This window comes from Ixodes scapularis, unplaced genomic scaffold (assembly GCF_016920785.2).
Source record: "Ixodes scapularis isolate PalLabHiFi unplaced genomic scaffold, ASM1692078v2 PGA_scaffold3__209_contigs__length_174095766, whole genome shotgun sequence".
Taxonomy (NCBI): domain Eukaryota; kingdom Metazoa; phylum Arthropoda; class Arachnida; order Ixodida; family Ixodidae; genus Ixodes; species Ixodes scapularis.
Genome location: NW_024609868.1, coordinates 9,900,902 through 9,914,901, shown reverse-complemented (window position 1 = coordinate 9,914,901; position 14,000 = coordinate 9,900,902). Strand labels below are relative to the sequence as shown.

The 14,000-nt window shown below is 47.9% G+C and overlaps 1 protein-coding gene across 1 annotated transcript in view; it reads right to left on the bottom strand.

The window, feature by feature from the left end:
* The window catches only part of LOC115330729 (E3 ubiquitin-protein ligase CCNB1IP1-like), a 35,641-nt gene extending 22,532 nt beyond the window's left edge, over positions 1-13,109 (bottom strand). Inside the window, exons 1-3 of the mRNA XM_040504196.2 lie at positions 13,047-13,109; positions 2,080-2,095; positions 1,113-1,172 (exon numbers count right to left, since the gene is read on the bottom strand). Coding sequence (XP_040360130.1) covers positions 1,113-1,172; positions 2,080-2,095; positions 13,047-13,109 — 139 coding nt within the window. The remainder of the gene's footprint in view (positions 1-1,112; positions 1,173-2,079; positions 2,096-13,046) is intronic.
* Between the last annotated feature and the right edge of the window lie 891 nt (positions 13,110-14,000).

Here is a 14,000-nt window from a genome sequence, read left to right as displayed (position 1 = left end):
CGAACTTTGCATGATCTTCAAACCTTTCCTTAGGCGGCAGATTATCGGAAAGAATCTGCGGTACATCGTTTGGACCTAGAGGGATGGCATAAGTGGACTGACCCTTTTAAAAGCACGCATGTACCAGAAGGTGCTGATGTTACTACAATGAACTCGGGGCAAAACCCTGTTTGATCGACCTAACCTGTGCCGACTTCGTCCGGTGTGTAGCGTCTGTCGCACCAAAACGCTGGTTGAGCTGTCTCATTTCCATTCAAGACTTTCTTCGAAAACACCATACGCAAGCGCAAGGCGCGTATAATTTTGACTTAATGCCGTATAATATTTTGTCCCTGTCTGTTCATGATCTGTTGGTGTTTTTTTCTTCTTCTTCTTGAGTTTTGTTTCTTATTCCATTAATGCGTCGGTGAAAGAGGGGCGGCTGGAGGTGAGCTTTTAGAAATGTTTTTTTCTTCCGCATTTACGCACGCTTGGGCTGACACACATTCCTCGGTGTATGAAAAAAAAAAATGACAAACACAAAAAAATGTCTTTCCCACAAAAAACAAAAAAGAAAGATTGGCTTTAGAACGTTGAGATTGAAGTTTTAGAAGCTTAAAGTTACAACGCAAAAGATATTCTACCATAGTCAGTGACCACCATGGCGAGTCCCAATCATGTTATTATCGATTCTAACGCCAATCAAACGTTCTAATGCCAATCACACGATTGGCATTAGATGCAAGAACGCCCGGCATAGATTGCTTTGATCTTCCACGCGCATGTGTTCATTATCCTTTAATTCAGCATCCCACGAGACTCAACAGTTTGATGCTGCGTTTAGTAAACGACACTGCGAAGTATTTTCAGATTTACCAAAAAAGAGCACGTGATTTTCGATAATCATAAACCCGAGGCTACGGGAGAAATAAAATAACGGACAACACGAAATGGAATCGCTGAGATTTTCCGTCGTGTTGTCCATTATTTATAGCTGCCAGTCTCAAGCTTTGGGCTAGAATGTTTCCTATAACCAAGTCACCAGCGTGCATTTTGACATTTTTGAGCTGCCATAGCTCTCCGTTTACCCCGGTAAATTGAGGCCGCGGGTGTATTGCAAAAAGTACACTTACAGGCGGGGCAAACGCAGCGGCTGGCCAACTCTCCGGAGACGTCCTCTTCGCAGAACACGTCTGACCTTGTCGCTAAGGAAGGGTTCGACTCGCTCGCTCCATCCATGCAGCGAGTCGCCGTGACGCTTACTTTGCTAGGGGGGAGTCTTGAGAGGCATTAGTGTAGTTGAGTAGAGTTAAGTTATGACTACGCTTTTCGAAAATGCCCGCGTCTTCCCGCTTTGCCTAAAGCCTCCTGTTGTGAAAGACCAGAAACGCGAGCTTCTTTGCTCAATGATGTAACTCGAACTTTACGAAGTCTAAAACCGCAGTCACAATGTTCGGACAAACGACGCCGTGCCCGCTGCCGACACAATGACAAAATTATTACCCGACATGCGTCACACATGCTAGAATCATGTTTGCTTCGCACGAATGTAGGCTTCCAACATGTGTGCAGATAATTTTTTTTTTTGAATGACCAGTGTGACCGTCATACGAGAAGGAAATATGCCTCAGACAGTAGACCGCGCATGCGTAGTGCGTACCGGAGGGCCCATCGCACCGCACCGGATCTGCAGAGACGGTTCCCTGAAACTCTATACTGTCTTCAGACTGTCTTTAGCACGATTATCCTCAGTGTGACCGCGGCCTCACGCAGCAGGAGGAACTGCCAGAGATTTATGCGAACCATGACTTGCTTTTTGAGTGCTCTGTGGACGTACAGACTGTGGTTCATCGTAATGGTGTAACGGGGTGTAGAAACAGAATCCTTTCGAACGAGGCATCGTCACTGTAAATGCGCCCAAGAAGGCGGATTTTGATTGCAGCCTTTCCAGAGGAGATTGAAGTTTCCAGGTGATGGCCGTTTCTAAGGCTTCCAATCTCTCCACTGCTCTTCGTTTTTTTCTCTCTCTCTCTTTCCCGGGTGATGGCCAAGAGGGAAGCTCAGCACGCGGAACGGTGTGATAGTCACCAGGATGGATACGAGAGCACGAGGTGACCTGCGGTGGAAAGCAAAGCGCGTGTCGTAATTTTTTTTTCATACAAAAATGTTAATGTTTATTTTTTTTTCTCGAAGACTCGAAGAACTTATGAGTGCTATTTCCGGAGCGAGTTACGGGGCCGGAAAAATGATTCAAAGTATACTCACGGACAACTTAAAAAAACGTGGGGCGTGGTTTGTTGTATGTTAGGACTGCTGACTGGGCGAGGTGGTGGTTCATGTTATTTAAAGTTACAGGTAAAAAAAAAAAAAAAAGCTCACGGGTTTAGGCCACCGTGGCACACGCACACTGTAAAATAACACAGTCGCCCAGCGCTGACTCAAATCTATAAGGAGTATTCACTGGGCGCCATATTTGTGGGCGCTGTCTAGAGCGCACGATTTTGATTAAACACGTCTTTAATGAAACCGCCCTCTGGCTGATAAGGCCTCGAGGTGGGCGGGGGTAAGGGAAGAGGGAAATGGGGTGATTATGTCAAATGAAAGTCCTGACCCCGGAGGATTGGAGGAATGTTATGATGGATGAGTATATAAGCTTGAGTTCCACCTCCTCAGTCGTGGCCGGCTGGGTCCATTCCTCAAAGGAGGTAGGGCGTAAGTGGCTTGGGAGGTCTGCGATGACGGCAGTCCGCTCCCGCGAGGTCCCCCTACAATCCCACATTAAGTGTTGGCACGTTGCAGGGTCTTTGCAGCACACGCAGTTCGGGTTTGGTCCGATATCTTGGGTGTCGGCTGGGCGGTGTATCCTGGCTCTCCACACGGGGGTCATCATCGTCAGCGTTTGTATACGGTGGAGAGCCACCTTTTCCCAGCGCGGAAATCCGCGAGGGATCGGATGGGGATTATGTGGCAGCAGGGCGGCGAGTCTTGCCTTTCCTGCAATTCTTTCTTCTCGTTTGACTTCGAAGATGTCGAAGTCGTCTTCCTCTTGCTCGTCCCGTTGAACGGGCGAGAAGACGAGACCTTTTGAGGACAATTTTTCTGCTTGTAGCTGCGCCCTCGCGGCCCCGTCCGCCCGCTCGTTCCCCGGGATGCTCGCGTGGCCCGGAATCCACGAGACCGTGATTGTCTGTTGTGGTTTCGCTTGGCGGACCAGCGTTCGAATTTTTGTGACTGTGGTGTTGCAAGCGTCTGAGCGTCTAAGTTCGCGTAATGCTTCTTGCGAGTCCGTGTAGATTCGAGATTCAGTAATTCCTGCCTGGCGTGTTGTCGTCGATGCATGGACTGCCATCTGTATTGCGAGTAGCTCTGCGGCGCAAGCGCTTCGCGTGCGTGCGGCTAGTTGTTGCTGGGTTTCTTTCCTGGTGGTGGAATGCCAGGCGATGGCTGTGCGGCCACTCTCGTCGCGAGCCGCATCGGTGTAAAACACCTCAACGTTCGCTTTGAGGGAGCCAATTTCTGCGAGATGCATTTTGACCTGTGTGCCGCGACGTCCCGAGTTGTCGATTCCTTGGTGCTTGGGAGTAGGTTTGATTGAGGTGACCAGTTCTGTGTCCCACGGGGGAGGTGTGATGGGCATTATTGGGCCTTTCGCTAGATGACTTCTCCCGCTCTTTTCGAGAATGACTCGTCCATGGGGTGTGCGCGCCAGTCGGCGCTCCTGGCTGATGGCCATCTCTTGTGCGATTTCTCGGATGGTATTCATTTGCGCTGCACGTTCGAGCTGTTCCACGGTGGTGAAGCGGGGCAGGCCAGTGACAATTCGCATCGCTGCTCGGTTCATTGTAACTAAGGTCGCTTCCTGTGCACGCGTTAATCGAAGATAATTGATACCATAAACCACTTTGGATACGAGCAGGGCTCGGACTAGGCGGCGTAGTAGTTCTTCTTGTGCCCCCCAAGACTTGCTGGAGATGGCTTTGAGGAGTTCAAGACCTTTCTTCCATTGTTCTTTGACTTGTTTAATCCATGTAGTGCGCCCCCGTTCTGGTTAAAGGGGACACCCAGGATTTTCACGTTGTTAGATGGTGTGATAGGATCTCCGTCGAGATGAAGTTTGATGTTGACGCTAGATTTCCTGCGCCTGCTTGGGATGACCATGTAGGTAGTTTTATCTTTAGATATTTCCATTCCAGTGGTGCAGGCAAAGGTGGTGACAATATTCAATGCTCGCTGCATGTAGTGCTGCTGTTGTTCAGCTCCCCCGGCCGTAGTCCATAGGGTGATATCGTCCGCGTAGATGGTGTGCAGAACTTGTGGGACATTATCGAGGGCTCGAGCGAGATCCGTCATTACAATATTGAAGAGTAGCGGCGACAGGACCGCACCCTGTGGTACTCCAACGTTGTTGGGCTTCCATTTTCCTTTTGTGTTGCCGATCATTATTTGGTAGGTACGATCCTGCAGAAACGTCTTAATAAAGTTCAGAAGGCGTCCTTGGATCCCGAGCTTCTTAGCAGCATCTACCACGGTGTGATGGGGGACAGAGTCAAACGCCTTCCGTAGGTCGATGGCGACAAGTGTGCGGGGTTGACTCTTGAATAGCCGTCGCTCATACATGTGGTAGTGTATCATGAGGAGGCTATCTTGTGTTGACATGTGTGGTCTGAAGCCAGTTTGTGTGGGGTGGAATGCTTTGGAGGTCTCGAGGATCCATGAAAGGCGAGTGGTGACCATACGTTCCATGACCTTGCACAGATTAGAGGTGAGGGAGATAGGCCTAAGGTTAGCGACCGTGTGTGGTGTTTTGCCGGCCTTCGGGATGGGAATCACGGTCGATCGTTTCCAATCAGCGGGAATTTCCCCTTCGGACCATATCTTGTTAAAAGTTTCTAAGAGTTCTTCCATGGCGTCTGTGGGAAGGTTCCGGAGCGCCGTAACGGTGATTTTGTCTGGGCCAGGCGCGGACTTCGCGTTCGCCGAGCTAAGAGCGTCAACAAGCTCCGCAAGTGTAAATGGTGCGTCTGCTGGCTGTTCGTGCAAAATAGGCTGTCGAGTGTAAGTTTCGGTTGGCGGAGGGTTGGGTTGCTGTGGGAAAAAATGTTCTCCCGCTTCATCTGCCAGTCGTTCTTCGCTTATTTTGAGGCGGAGGGCAAGGTTGCTTCCCGTGTTTCGTGTTTTCGTTTTCCCGGAAAGGCCTTTGTATGCGTGCCATACTTTGTAGTAGCCCGTTCTGTAGTTGAAAGAGTCACACAGGCCACGCCATGTTGTTCGGCAGAGTTCTATCGTGTACTTCTTAGCTTCGGCTGTAGCTTGATTGAGGCGGATCTTGTTGGTCAGTGTCCGTCGGACTCTGTAGTGCTGGAGGGCGGCTAAACGGTTGTCCCATAGGTTGGTTAGGTGAAGATCTGGCTGAGGAGTGTCTTCTTTCACCTGGTATTCCGTGCGTGCTTCTTTCAAGGCGCGCTGAATTCTCTCGGTGAATGGAATGTCACTGTGCCGGCTCATCGCCGTGCGGTAGTTATCCCATTTGGTGAGGGTTACTCGCCGTCTCGGGGAAGTACGGATGCCGAGTTTGAGATAAATGGGCAGGTGATCGCTACCCATGGGATCTGACTGGACCTGCCATTGAAGTCTCAATCTCGGGGATGCCCACGTTAGGTCGGGTGACGTGTCATTTTGGCTGGTGGACTGGGCCAACCGGGTGGGAACGCAGGGGTTGTTGCATAGCTTGAGCTTGGCTGTGGCACAGGCTTTCTTGATGTTCCTTCTGCGGGCGTTCTCGTCTGGGTACCCCCACGCACTGTGACGAGCATTGAAATCACCGGCCAGGATGGTATGTTGTCCAGGTGTTACGAGTCCCTCGATCCAATCGGCCTCGTTGGGGCCCACGGACGGTCGTGTGTATATGTTGTGGATTGTAATTACAGTGTCACCGAGCTTGACCTGTGTAGAGACGACCTCACGGTCGCCTGAACACGCCGACTCGGAATCTAATTGCGTGTGTGGATGTGTTTTCTTAATTAGTGTGGCTACGATGCCGTAGTTATTTGTTTGTCTCTGAATACTTGGATATATGAATGTTTTGTATCCCCGTACTCTGAGTTTATTGACATTAGCTTCCTGAAGGAGGATAATGTCGGGTGCGCGGTTTTTAAGTTTTTGCAGACGAACTTTAAGTTCTGGTAGCTTTTGTTGCAACCCTCCACAGTTCCATTGTAGGATCCACGGTGAAGTGTTTGAGCAGCGTTTGTTCTGTGTACGTGAGGATGGTGTCTTTTGTGTGGTTCCGGATATGTTTTGTGTATTAATATTTATCATTATGTGTGTCAATGAGCCTGTGTATTGCCGCCGTGAGCGCGGCCAATTGTTTCTCCATTCGTGCAAAACTTGCTTGCTGAGCTTGCAAGGTTTGTAGCGTGATGTCGTGTTGTTCCAGTTGGTGAGCACGTGTTGCTACTGGCTCGGAAGTTGCTGCGGTTACCGCTGCATACGATGTCCCACCACTTTGCAGCTTCGGTGGTGCCATATGTGCTTCGGGAGGCGGGAGCTTACCCTTTCCTTGTTCTTGTCTGGCCCTTGGCCGCTTGTTGCGCCGTTCTGGGATTGCTCTTTTCGGGCAGTCATTGCTCGTGGCCAAGTGAGCTCCGCTGCAATTCACGCACTGTGGGCTCCGCGAGCATGTTTCCATAGCATCGTGCTCAGAGCCGCACGTTCCACAGCGCGCAGCGCTTCGTGGGCATACATCCATTTTGTGTCCGATCGTGTGACAACGAAAACACACCAACGGACGCGGGCGATACTCGCGGACATTTAGGACCTCACACATGTAGGTCACTTTCTTCGGAAGAATCTTGCCTTCGAATGTCACTAGAACGGTGTTGCCTTTTGTCCCAATGGGCCTCGCTGATGCGATTTTTCGACCCTTGCAGGTGATGTCGGCCTGTAGTGATTCAGGCGTCACCTTGTTTCCTTGGCCCAGGAGGTAAATAACTCCCCGGCATTGGTTTCCCGCCAAAGCTTTGTACGGCTGTAGTGCGTGTGTATCCTCGCCTTTCCTTATTTCTTTCACTTGCAGAAGTTTCTCCAGCATGAGAGGGTCCCGTGTTGTAATGGCGATTGTGTTCGCTTTTTCATTGCGATGGACGGCATAGCCGTCTAGATTTTGTATTCCAGCCTTCTTGACTGCTTCTTGTATTTCTTTTCCAGTGAAAGAGTTCACCTCTTTCTTTCCAATGGAGCGCAGCACGACAGTCTGCGTCGGATGTGAGGTGGGTGTTGACCTTCCCGCGGTTTCTGTAGCTAATGGATTCCACCTTCTTTTCTTAGGTGTTGCACCCAGGAGTGGCCATTCTTCATAGTCTATAACTTCAGCATTCCGCAGGCCGGGCTGTTCCATCCCGTGTTTTGTAGATGAGCCGCCATTACTCCTCGACGTGCTGTCTTGGGGCGTTCCTTGCGAGGGCCAGCCGCCATCTTGTGCCGGCAGGTGGGCCGGAGTGGAATGGTCGCCATCTTGGATTTGCCGGTGACCTTGAGTAGGCATCGTGTCGTTTTGTCCAGGCGCTGATCTAGGAGAGCGGGACCTTTCATTTCTGCTTCTCGATGAACATCGCAGTCGTGGGATATGTTGCCGCGTCTGTGGAGGTGGGCTGCTCTCAGGTTGCGGAGGTGGCATGAATTGCGCGACAAGCTGGTTCAGTGCCACAAGAAATGCCGGGTTCTTCTCAATTATGGTCGCAAGAACATTAAGGGTATGCTCCATAACCGATGGTGATAACCTCTGTGGTTGTCCACAGGATGGTGGAAGGCTTACGTGCTGCGGGTGCGAGGTCCCTTCCAGTCTTCTGTCATTATAGGTGCAGTGGGCTCGGGGTGGCTGCTGCTGCTGGTTTATGGTGGTTATTTCGGCACTGGAGGCATCCAGTGGTGGTTGTGGTGGGTCACCACCCGGGCGGGGGTGGCCCGAGGCCAGGGCTGGAACCGCAGGGGTCCCGTAGGATAGTGAAGCGAGCGCTAGGTTGAAAATTTGGGAGCAGCGAAGAAACACGTCCTATCGCCGTTCGAAAACCTCGTCTTTCTCCTAGAGCGCACGCTCAGTACGAGCCCACATTAATAGGCTGCTAGGACTGGCAATCCTGATGGTGTGGAATGCACCTTGCAAAAGAACCGTGGAAGCTCGCCATCAGCACGCGCTCAGCACTCGCGCACACAACTACGGCTGCCAGTGAATACTTCCTATTGGTTTGTATTGATTATCTTCTTCTTCTTCTGCTTACAATGAACAACTCTTTTTTTACTCTTTTTTCATGCACTATCTCTTGATGCCAATCCAAAAGCTGAAACACTAAAAAATGACAAAAAAAATTAAAAAAAAAAAAGATAAAAGTGAAAAAAAAAAAAAAAGTTAAAACTGAAGAATGAAGAATGAAGGTCAAAAATACTGAAAATTCCTACTGCTGCTGCTGCCCCAGAGACCTCTAGGTCCAATGCTCAAGTTCCCTTTTCAAATAGCTAGATGGGCATATAATGAAAAAAAAAAACAGCGCAATAAAAAAGGGATACAAAGTAGAGGATGGACACAGGACATACGCTGACTAACAACCGAAGGTTTACTGCAAATTCCACGCGCGCACAGAGGCACGCGCAATTACACGCTCGTCTTTCTCTTTTGACAGAAATAAACGCGAATACAGAGAAAAAATGAAAAAGAAGATAAGAAAAAAAAAAAGAACGTGAGAAGATAGGCTGCTGACATACCTGTCATTCCGTCTTCCAATGCTGGCTGCTTCTATAATTTCCCTGGTGAGTTCGTTGGGACTCTTGCCCAGCACAGTAAACTTATTTAAAGGGATAAGGATAGGCGAGACGCTGCACCCACCCCCCTTCCCTTAAAAAAAAAAAAAAAAGCACACATCACTTTAGAGCGCTATCTCTGACGGATCGCCGTATTTTTGGAAAAGAAGTGCGCGATTGAACACGGCCGACGAGGCCGATGGAACGTAGCGTGGAGAAGAGAGAATTGTGACGCGACCTATCTCACGATACGTCACGATTCTCATTCCCTCTCCTCCTCGGAGCGGACAAAGGCATATTATTTTTATTTCTTCTTCTCTGGCTTCAAATCAATTATGTCCCTCTCCTCCTCGCCACGTCCCGCCGAGCTGGTGAACCGAAGCGAGGAGGAGAGAAGCGAGGCCGCTTCCCCTCATTCTCACATTTTCCAGGAGGACAATGACGTCATAGCCCTCGCTGGATCGCGCCCTTCTTTTCCAAAAGTACGGCCATCCGTTTGAGATATCGATTAATGAGTGATGTTTTAAAGTTCGCAGCGTCCCGTTCGACGCTTCTGCGGCGTTATTTTGCGAAATCTACATTTCGGTCATGAAGCGATTTTTCTACTTTTGCTAAATACACTTAGAATCACTCCCTAATATTAATAACTGAATAAACGTGCCTTAGTTTTAATTTCTGGGCAATAGAAGTCGCCAAACAAATTCGAGAAATATGAACATCGCTCCTCCCTATTTAACTCGGAGCCGGAGCCGTGTATACAGAGTTTCGTCAATGAGAGGCGCGGGCGTGCACCAGACGCAGAAAGTGGGCTTGTTATGCTCTCTTGGCCAACCAGAGGCCTAAAAGAATCCCCTAGCAGTGCTAGCGAGAAACTGTTTCAATCAAAAGTATATATTCGTATGTGGTTTTAATAAGCGCGTAAGAGTGAAGTGTAGTAAACCTTCGTGGTTGAAAATAGGGTGCACGTGATGTTTCGGTCATGATCATGCAGAAAGATGTAAGAAACGAATGCGCCGCTCAACTCTGTTTTTCTCGGAGAGAGTGCGACCGCTCAGACGGCAGATGCCCGGCCCTCGGCGCCTGGCGTACGGATTATGTGGATCGTTCCGCTAATCGCACTCTTCCACCATGATTTTGGATGACCGTGATTGAAACATCACGTGCACCATATTTTCAGCCCCCGAGAGTTTCTCCAACGCACTTATCAAGTTTGTTTCTTGCGACCGCCGCCAGGGTATTATTTCCGGCTTCTGGTTGGGCACATTTGAATTTCTGAAGACGCCCTGGAACACGCCCTGCCCGCTTTCGGCCAATGGCGCCTCCTCATTTGTCTCTCAATCTTCCCAACGAATGGCCAAACTCTCTACATATACGGCTCTGCTCAGAGCCAGAACAAGCGCCCACGTGACCTGGTGCCTATCCCATGCTGCCAACGTAAATTATAGCCACGCGCTGGGGTATGCAAAGCAGAAAACGCGTGCTGAGCTCCAGGCGCTATTAGAGTTCGGCTATTCTCATCACCGCAATGGTTGGACACGAGCTACTACCCGAGCTTTTTCCGAGGCATTGATTGTTACGATCCCACACTTACGTCATCAAGCTCTGCGAAGGCAAGACTGAAAGAAATATATTGGACCGCGACAAAGAAGCTTCTTAATCAGTGGTGATCTGTGCGAGTATTCTTCGGCCAGACTAGGACCAGTACGCCTCTGCAATGTCAGGAAGATTCCAACCCAATGTCGTCTCATGACAATTTTAAAAGCGCCGAACAATCGCAGTCCCTCCAGTGTATTCCTAAATGTTTTGAATTGGCTTTGACGATATTGTTGCCATGCTCTCGAAGGCGGTCATTTAGACACCGTCCAGCCTGCCCCATGTACTCTCCCCCACAGGAAAGTGGGAATGAATAAACAACACCGACTACACAGGAAACATGGCTTGTTCTGTGCTTCTTGGAGCAGCTTACTGCCTTACGTAAAGGCGAGTTTACCTTTCTGAACATGCATAGAGCTCTTTTGGGGCTGAAGAGACCACATCGTTAACTCTATTCGCTGCTCTCATAAGCCTATGAGGGAACTTGCGCATGTATGGCGCTACCACTGGTCTTCTTGTCTTGCCCCTGAAGTTTTGTTTCACACCTCCACCTTGCTTGATCTCTTGGAGGAGCCTTTCAACCACCGACGTCAAAAACGAAGTAGCGTGTTCTGCGGACTTTAACCTTGTAACATGCCCTTTGAAGCTTTTTTGAATTGTGTGCTTGAATGACTTTGCAATTGAATTCTTTAGACGCATCCGCACTCCGCCCCTCTTCACTAGTTCGGAGTGCGGTGAGTCGAATTGGAGGATCGGTTTTTTCCCTCTAGGCACCCACTCTCTTGTGGGTGAGAGTACAGAGAGCAGACTGAACGGTGTCTAAATGACCGCCTCCGAGAGCATGGCAACAACATCGTCAACGCCAACTCGGAACATTTAGGAATATACACTTTAGGGATTGAGGGTGTTCATCGCTAGGCAAGAGTCCCAGCCAACTCACTGGGGAAATGATAGGAGCTGCAAGCATTGGAAGGCGGGATGATAGGTATGTCAGCAACCCATCTATAACTCATTCAAAAAGGGAACCTGGGTATTAGGCCAAAGGGTCTCGCAGGGAGCAACAGTAAAAATTCTTTAGTATTTTTCATTATAATTTTTTTTTTAAATTTTCATTTTTCAACGTTTATTTTGTTTTTATTTTATTTGTAATAGAATGTTATAATATTTAAGTTTTTATATTTTTGAATTGGCTCTTAGTGCATAGAAGAAAAATTGCCCTTGTGTGTAAGTGTTTTCCTTTTGGTGAGCTGTAACGTTAAGTAACTGTTATATGTCCCTGCTTCGTGATTGGTCCTTGGGTGCTCTTATCGGCTAATGACGCCATCTCATTGGATGCTGAGTGATAATGAGACGCACTAGACTCGCCACGCCCTACGTTTCTTAAACTATTCAATGACTATACAGAAATGAAAGTTGAAATCTGACACTGTGCATGGCGTGATCACGTGAAACGTCATGCCTATTGCCACATCGCAAAATTTATTTTGAAGTGAAAATGATTTTTCTTTTTAATTTTTTTTTCATCGTGTTTGCCAAACATCTTTTGTATATCAGAGTGATTGGTTCTCCGCGTGTCTTGTGGGGAAGTAAGCCGCGCGTGTGGGTTGACTTGCGGCTTCGGAGCTTAGGTAGAAACTATATATGGCATTTCTAATATCGACCTACGGCTATAAATTAAATTTTGTAATGGCGGGGCAAAAGGCAATAAATTCAATTTTAAACTCGATCGCTCGGTAATGTGAGTAATCTAGCGCGGTGCTAGGCCATAAATGTATAGGGGTTAAAAGCACTAAAAAACGACGGTGGGTAGAAGAGGCACACATCACAGAGCGCTTGGTAGAGCTCTATGGCGTGTGTCTCTTCTACTCATCCGTCGTTTTCTTTGGCTTTTTTAACCCCAAAACATGTTCAACCAACTAGCCCAAATTCAAACCTTTCTACCATAAATCTCTACAAAATTGTTTTAGGCAGATCAATATTTACTCCATGGGAAGAACAACCTCGTAATATATGAATAATTAAAACACGCACTAAACGAATTTTCTGTTTGGACGAATAGCTTAGTTTTCTTTTTGTAATACCCAACTCTGATAATTCACCCTTTAAATGCGAAACTTTTTTAGATTTACAATAATAATAAAAACAATTATGAACGCAGCCTGAAATCATCTACAAAGTAACAGATCGTTCAAAGGCGCAAGCGTAATCTGCTCTCTTAGCTTCATTCTTTGAAATATTTAACTCTAATGACATATCAGTGTATTTATGCAAAGCGATTTAGTACAGAAAAGTAGACGCAAATTGAAAACTAAGGTGATGGCTCACCCTCAAGAATCAGTCAAAATGACAAAGCTGTTTCACTTTTTTCTATTACTTTTTTTCGGATGTCGCTTTTGGAGGTTGGAGCTGATCGCCACCAATTGGAGTGTAACACGCTGATCAATGGCGCAGTATTGGACCGTAGACAAGATGCACATCGATCAAACGTGCAGTTTGTTACCGACAATAACATCCAGATCAACGTTAGGCTGTTTTTTTTAATCAAGCGACAGATCGAAACAACACCCGGATGTAAATATATATATCTTTTTTAAATACAAAGAACATATATATTTTATGATTTTTCTTATCTGTGAAGGCAATGCCACGACATGTCTGGATGTTTGGTGGCAGATACCTACCCAGGCGATTGCGGTGAGCTTCTTGCGGCACTTGACCAAGTTGCAGACCAGCTGGGCGTCCATCGAGCTTGGGTATGCGAGATCGCCGCCTGACTATGCGCGCAAAAAAGAAACCAAGTGTCGTCATGGGTAAGCTTAGAAGCACACTCAAGGTCGCTCGGGTTAGTGCACCCAAATTTATTGGCGCCGCCTCGGTGGCTTTGAGGCAAAGCGCAGGCCCAGCGATCTTCGGCGGGTTGGGATCCTGACCAAGGTGCCCAGAGTCGAACAGAGCTTTAATGGGGATAAAGCGGCGTGTAACTGAGGTTTAGAGGTTTGAATCTTAAAAGATCTTCGGGTGATCACATGTGCCCTCCAGTCCTCAACAGGGCCTGGATAGATACATTTTGTTGGTTTGGTTTAGTTCAAATTTAATTGAGCGCCAGAGTCGGAAACAGTAACTACTAGCCCAATTAACCAGCAAAGTGTTTAATTGGGCTAGTCGGTTCATAGTTTAAAGTGATGGTGAACCGAACATTTCAGTGTCTATAATAAGCGGAGCTCTATCTTTTCATAAGTCAGCAGCCCCTGGTGCGCGCGAGCCCACGCAACGAAACTGACGTCATCATATCCCCCATTCACGCTTAATAAGCTCGAATGGGAGATATGATGACGTCGATTTCGTTGCGTGTGCTCGCGCACACCGGCGGCTGTTGACTCATGGAAATAGAGTGCGCCGATTATTATAGACACTGAAATGTTCGGTTCACCATCCCTTTAAAACACACAAAAGCACCGAAAACAAGGAGGACCAAGAAGAAGTAAGACAACACAAAGCACACTAGTAAGTGTTGTTTATTCGAAAAAAAAAAATACACGTATAATATAGGCCCCTACCGCTTGTCTAGTCATCAGCATGTCGATTCAAAGCTTGTTCAATATAATGAAACTCTTTTTTTTTATATGAAGATCGAT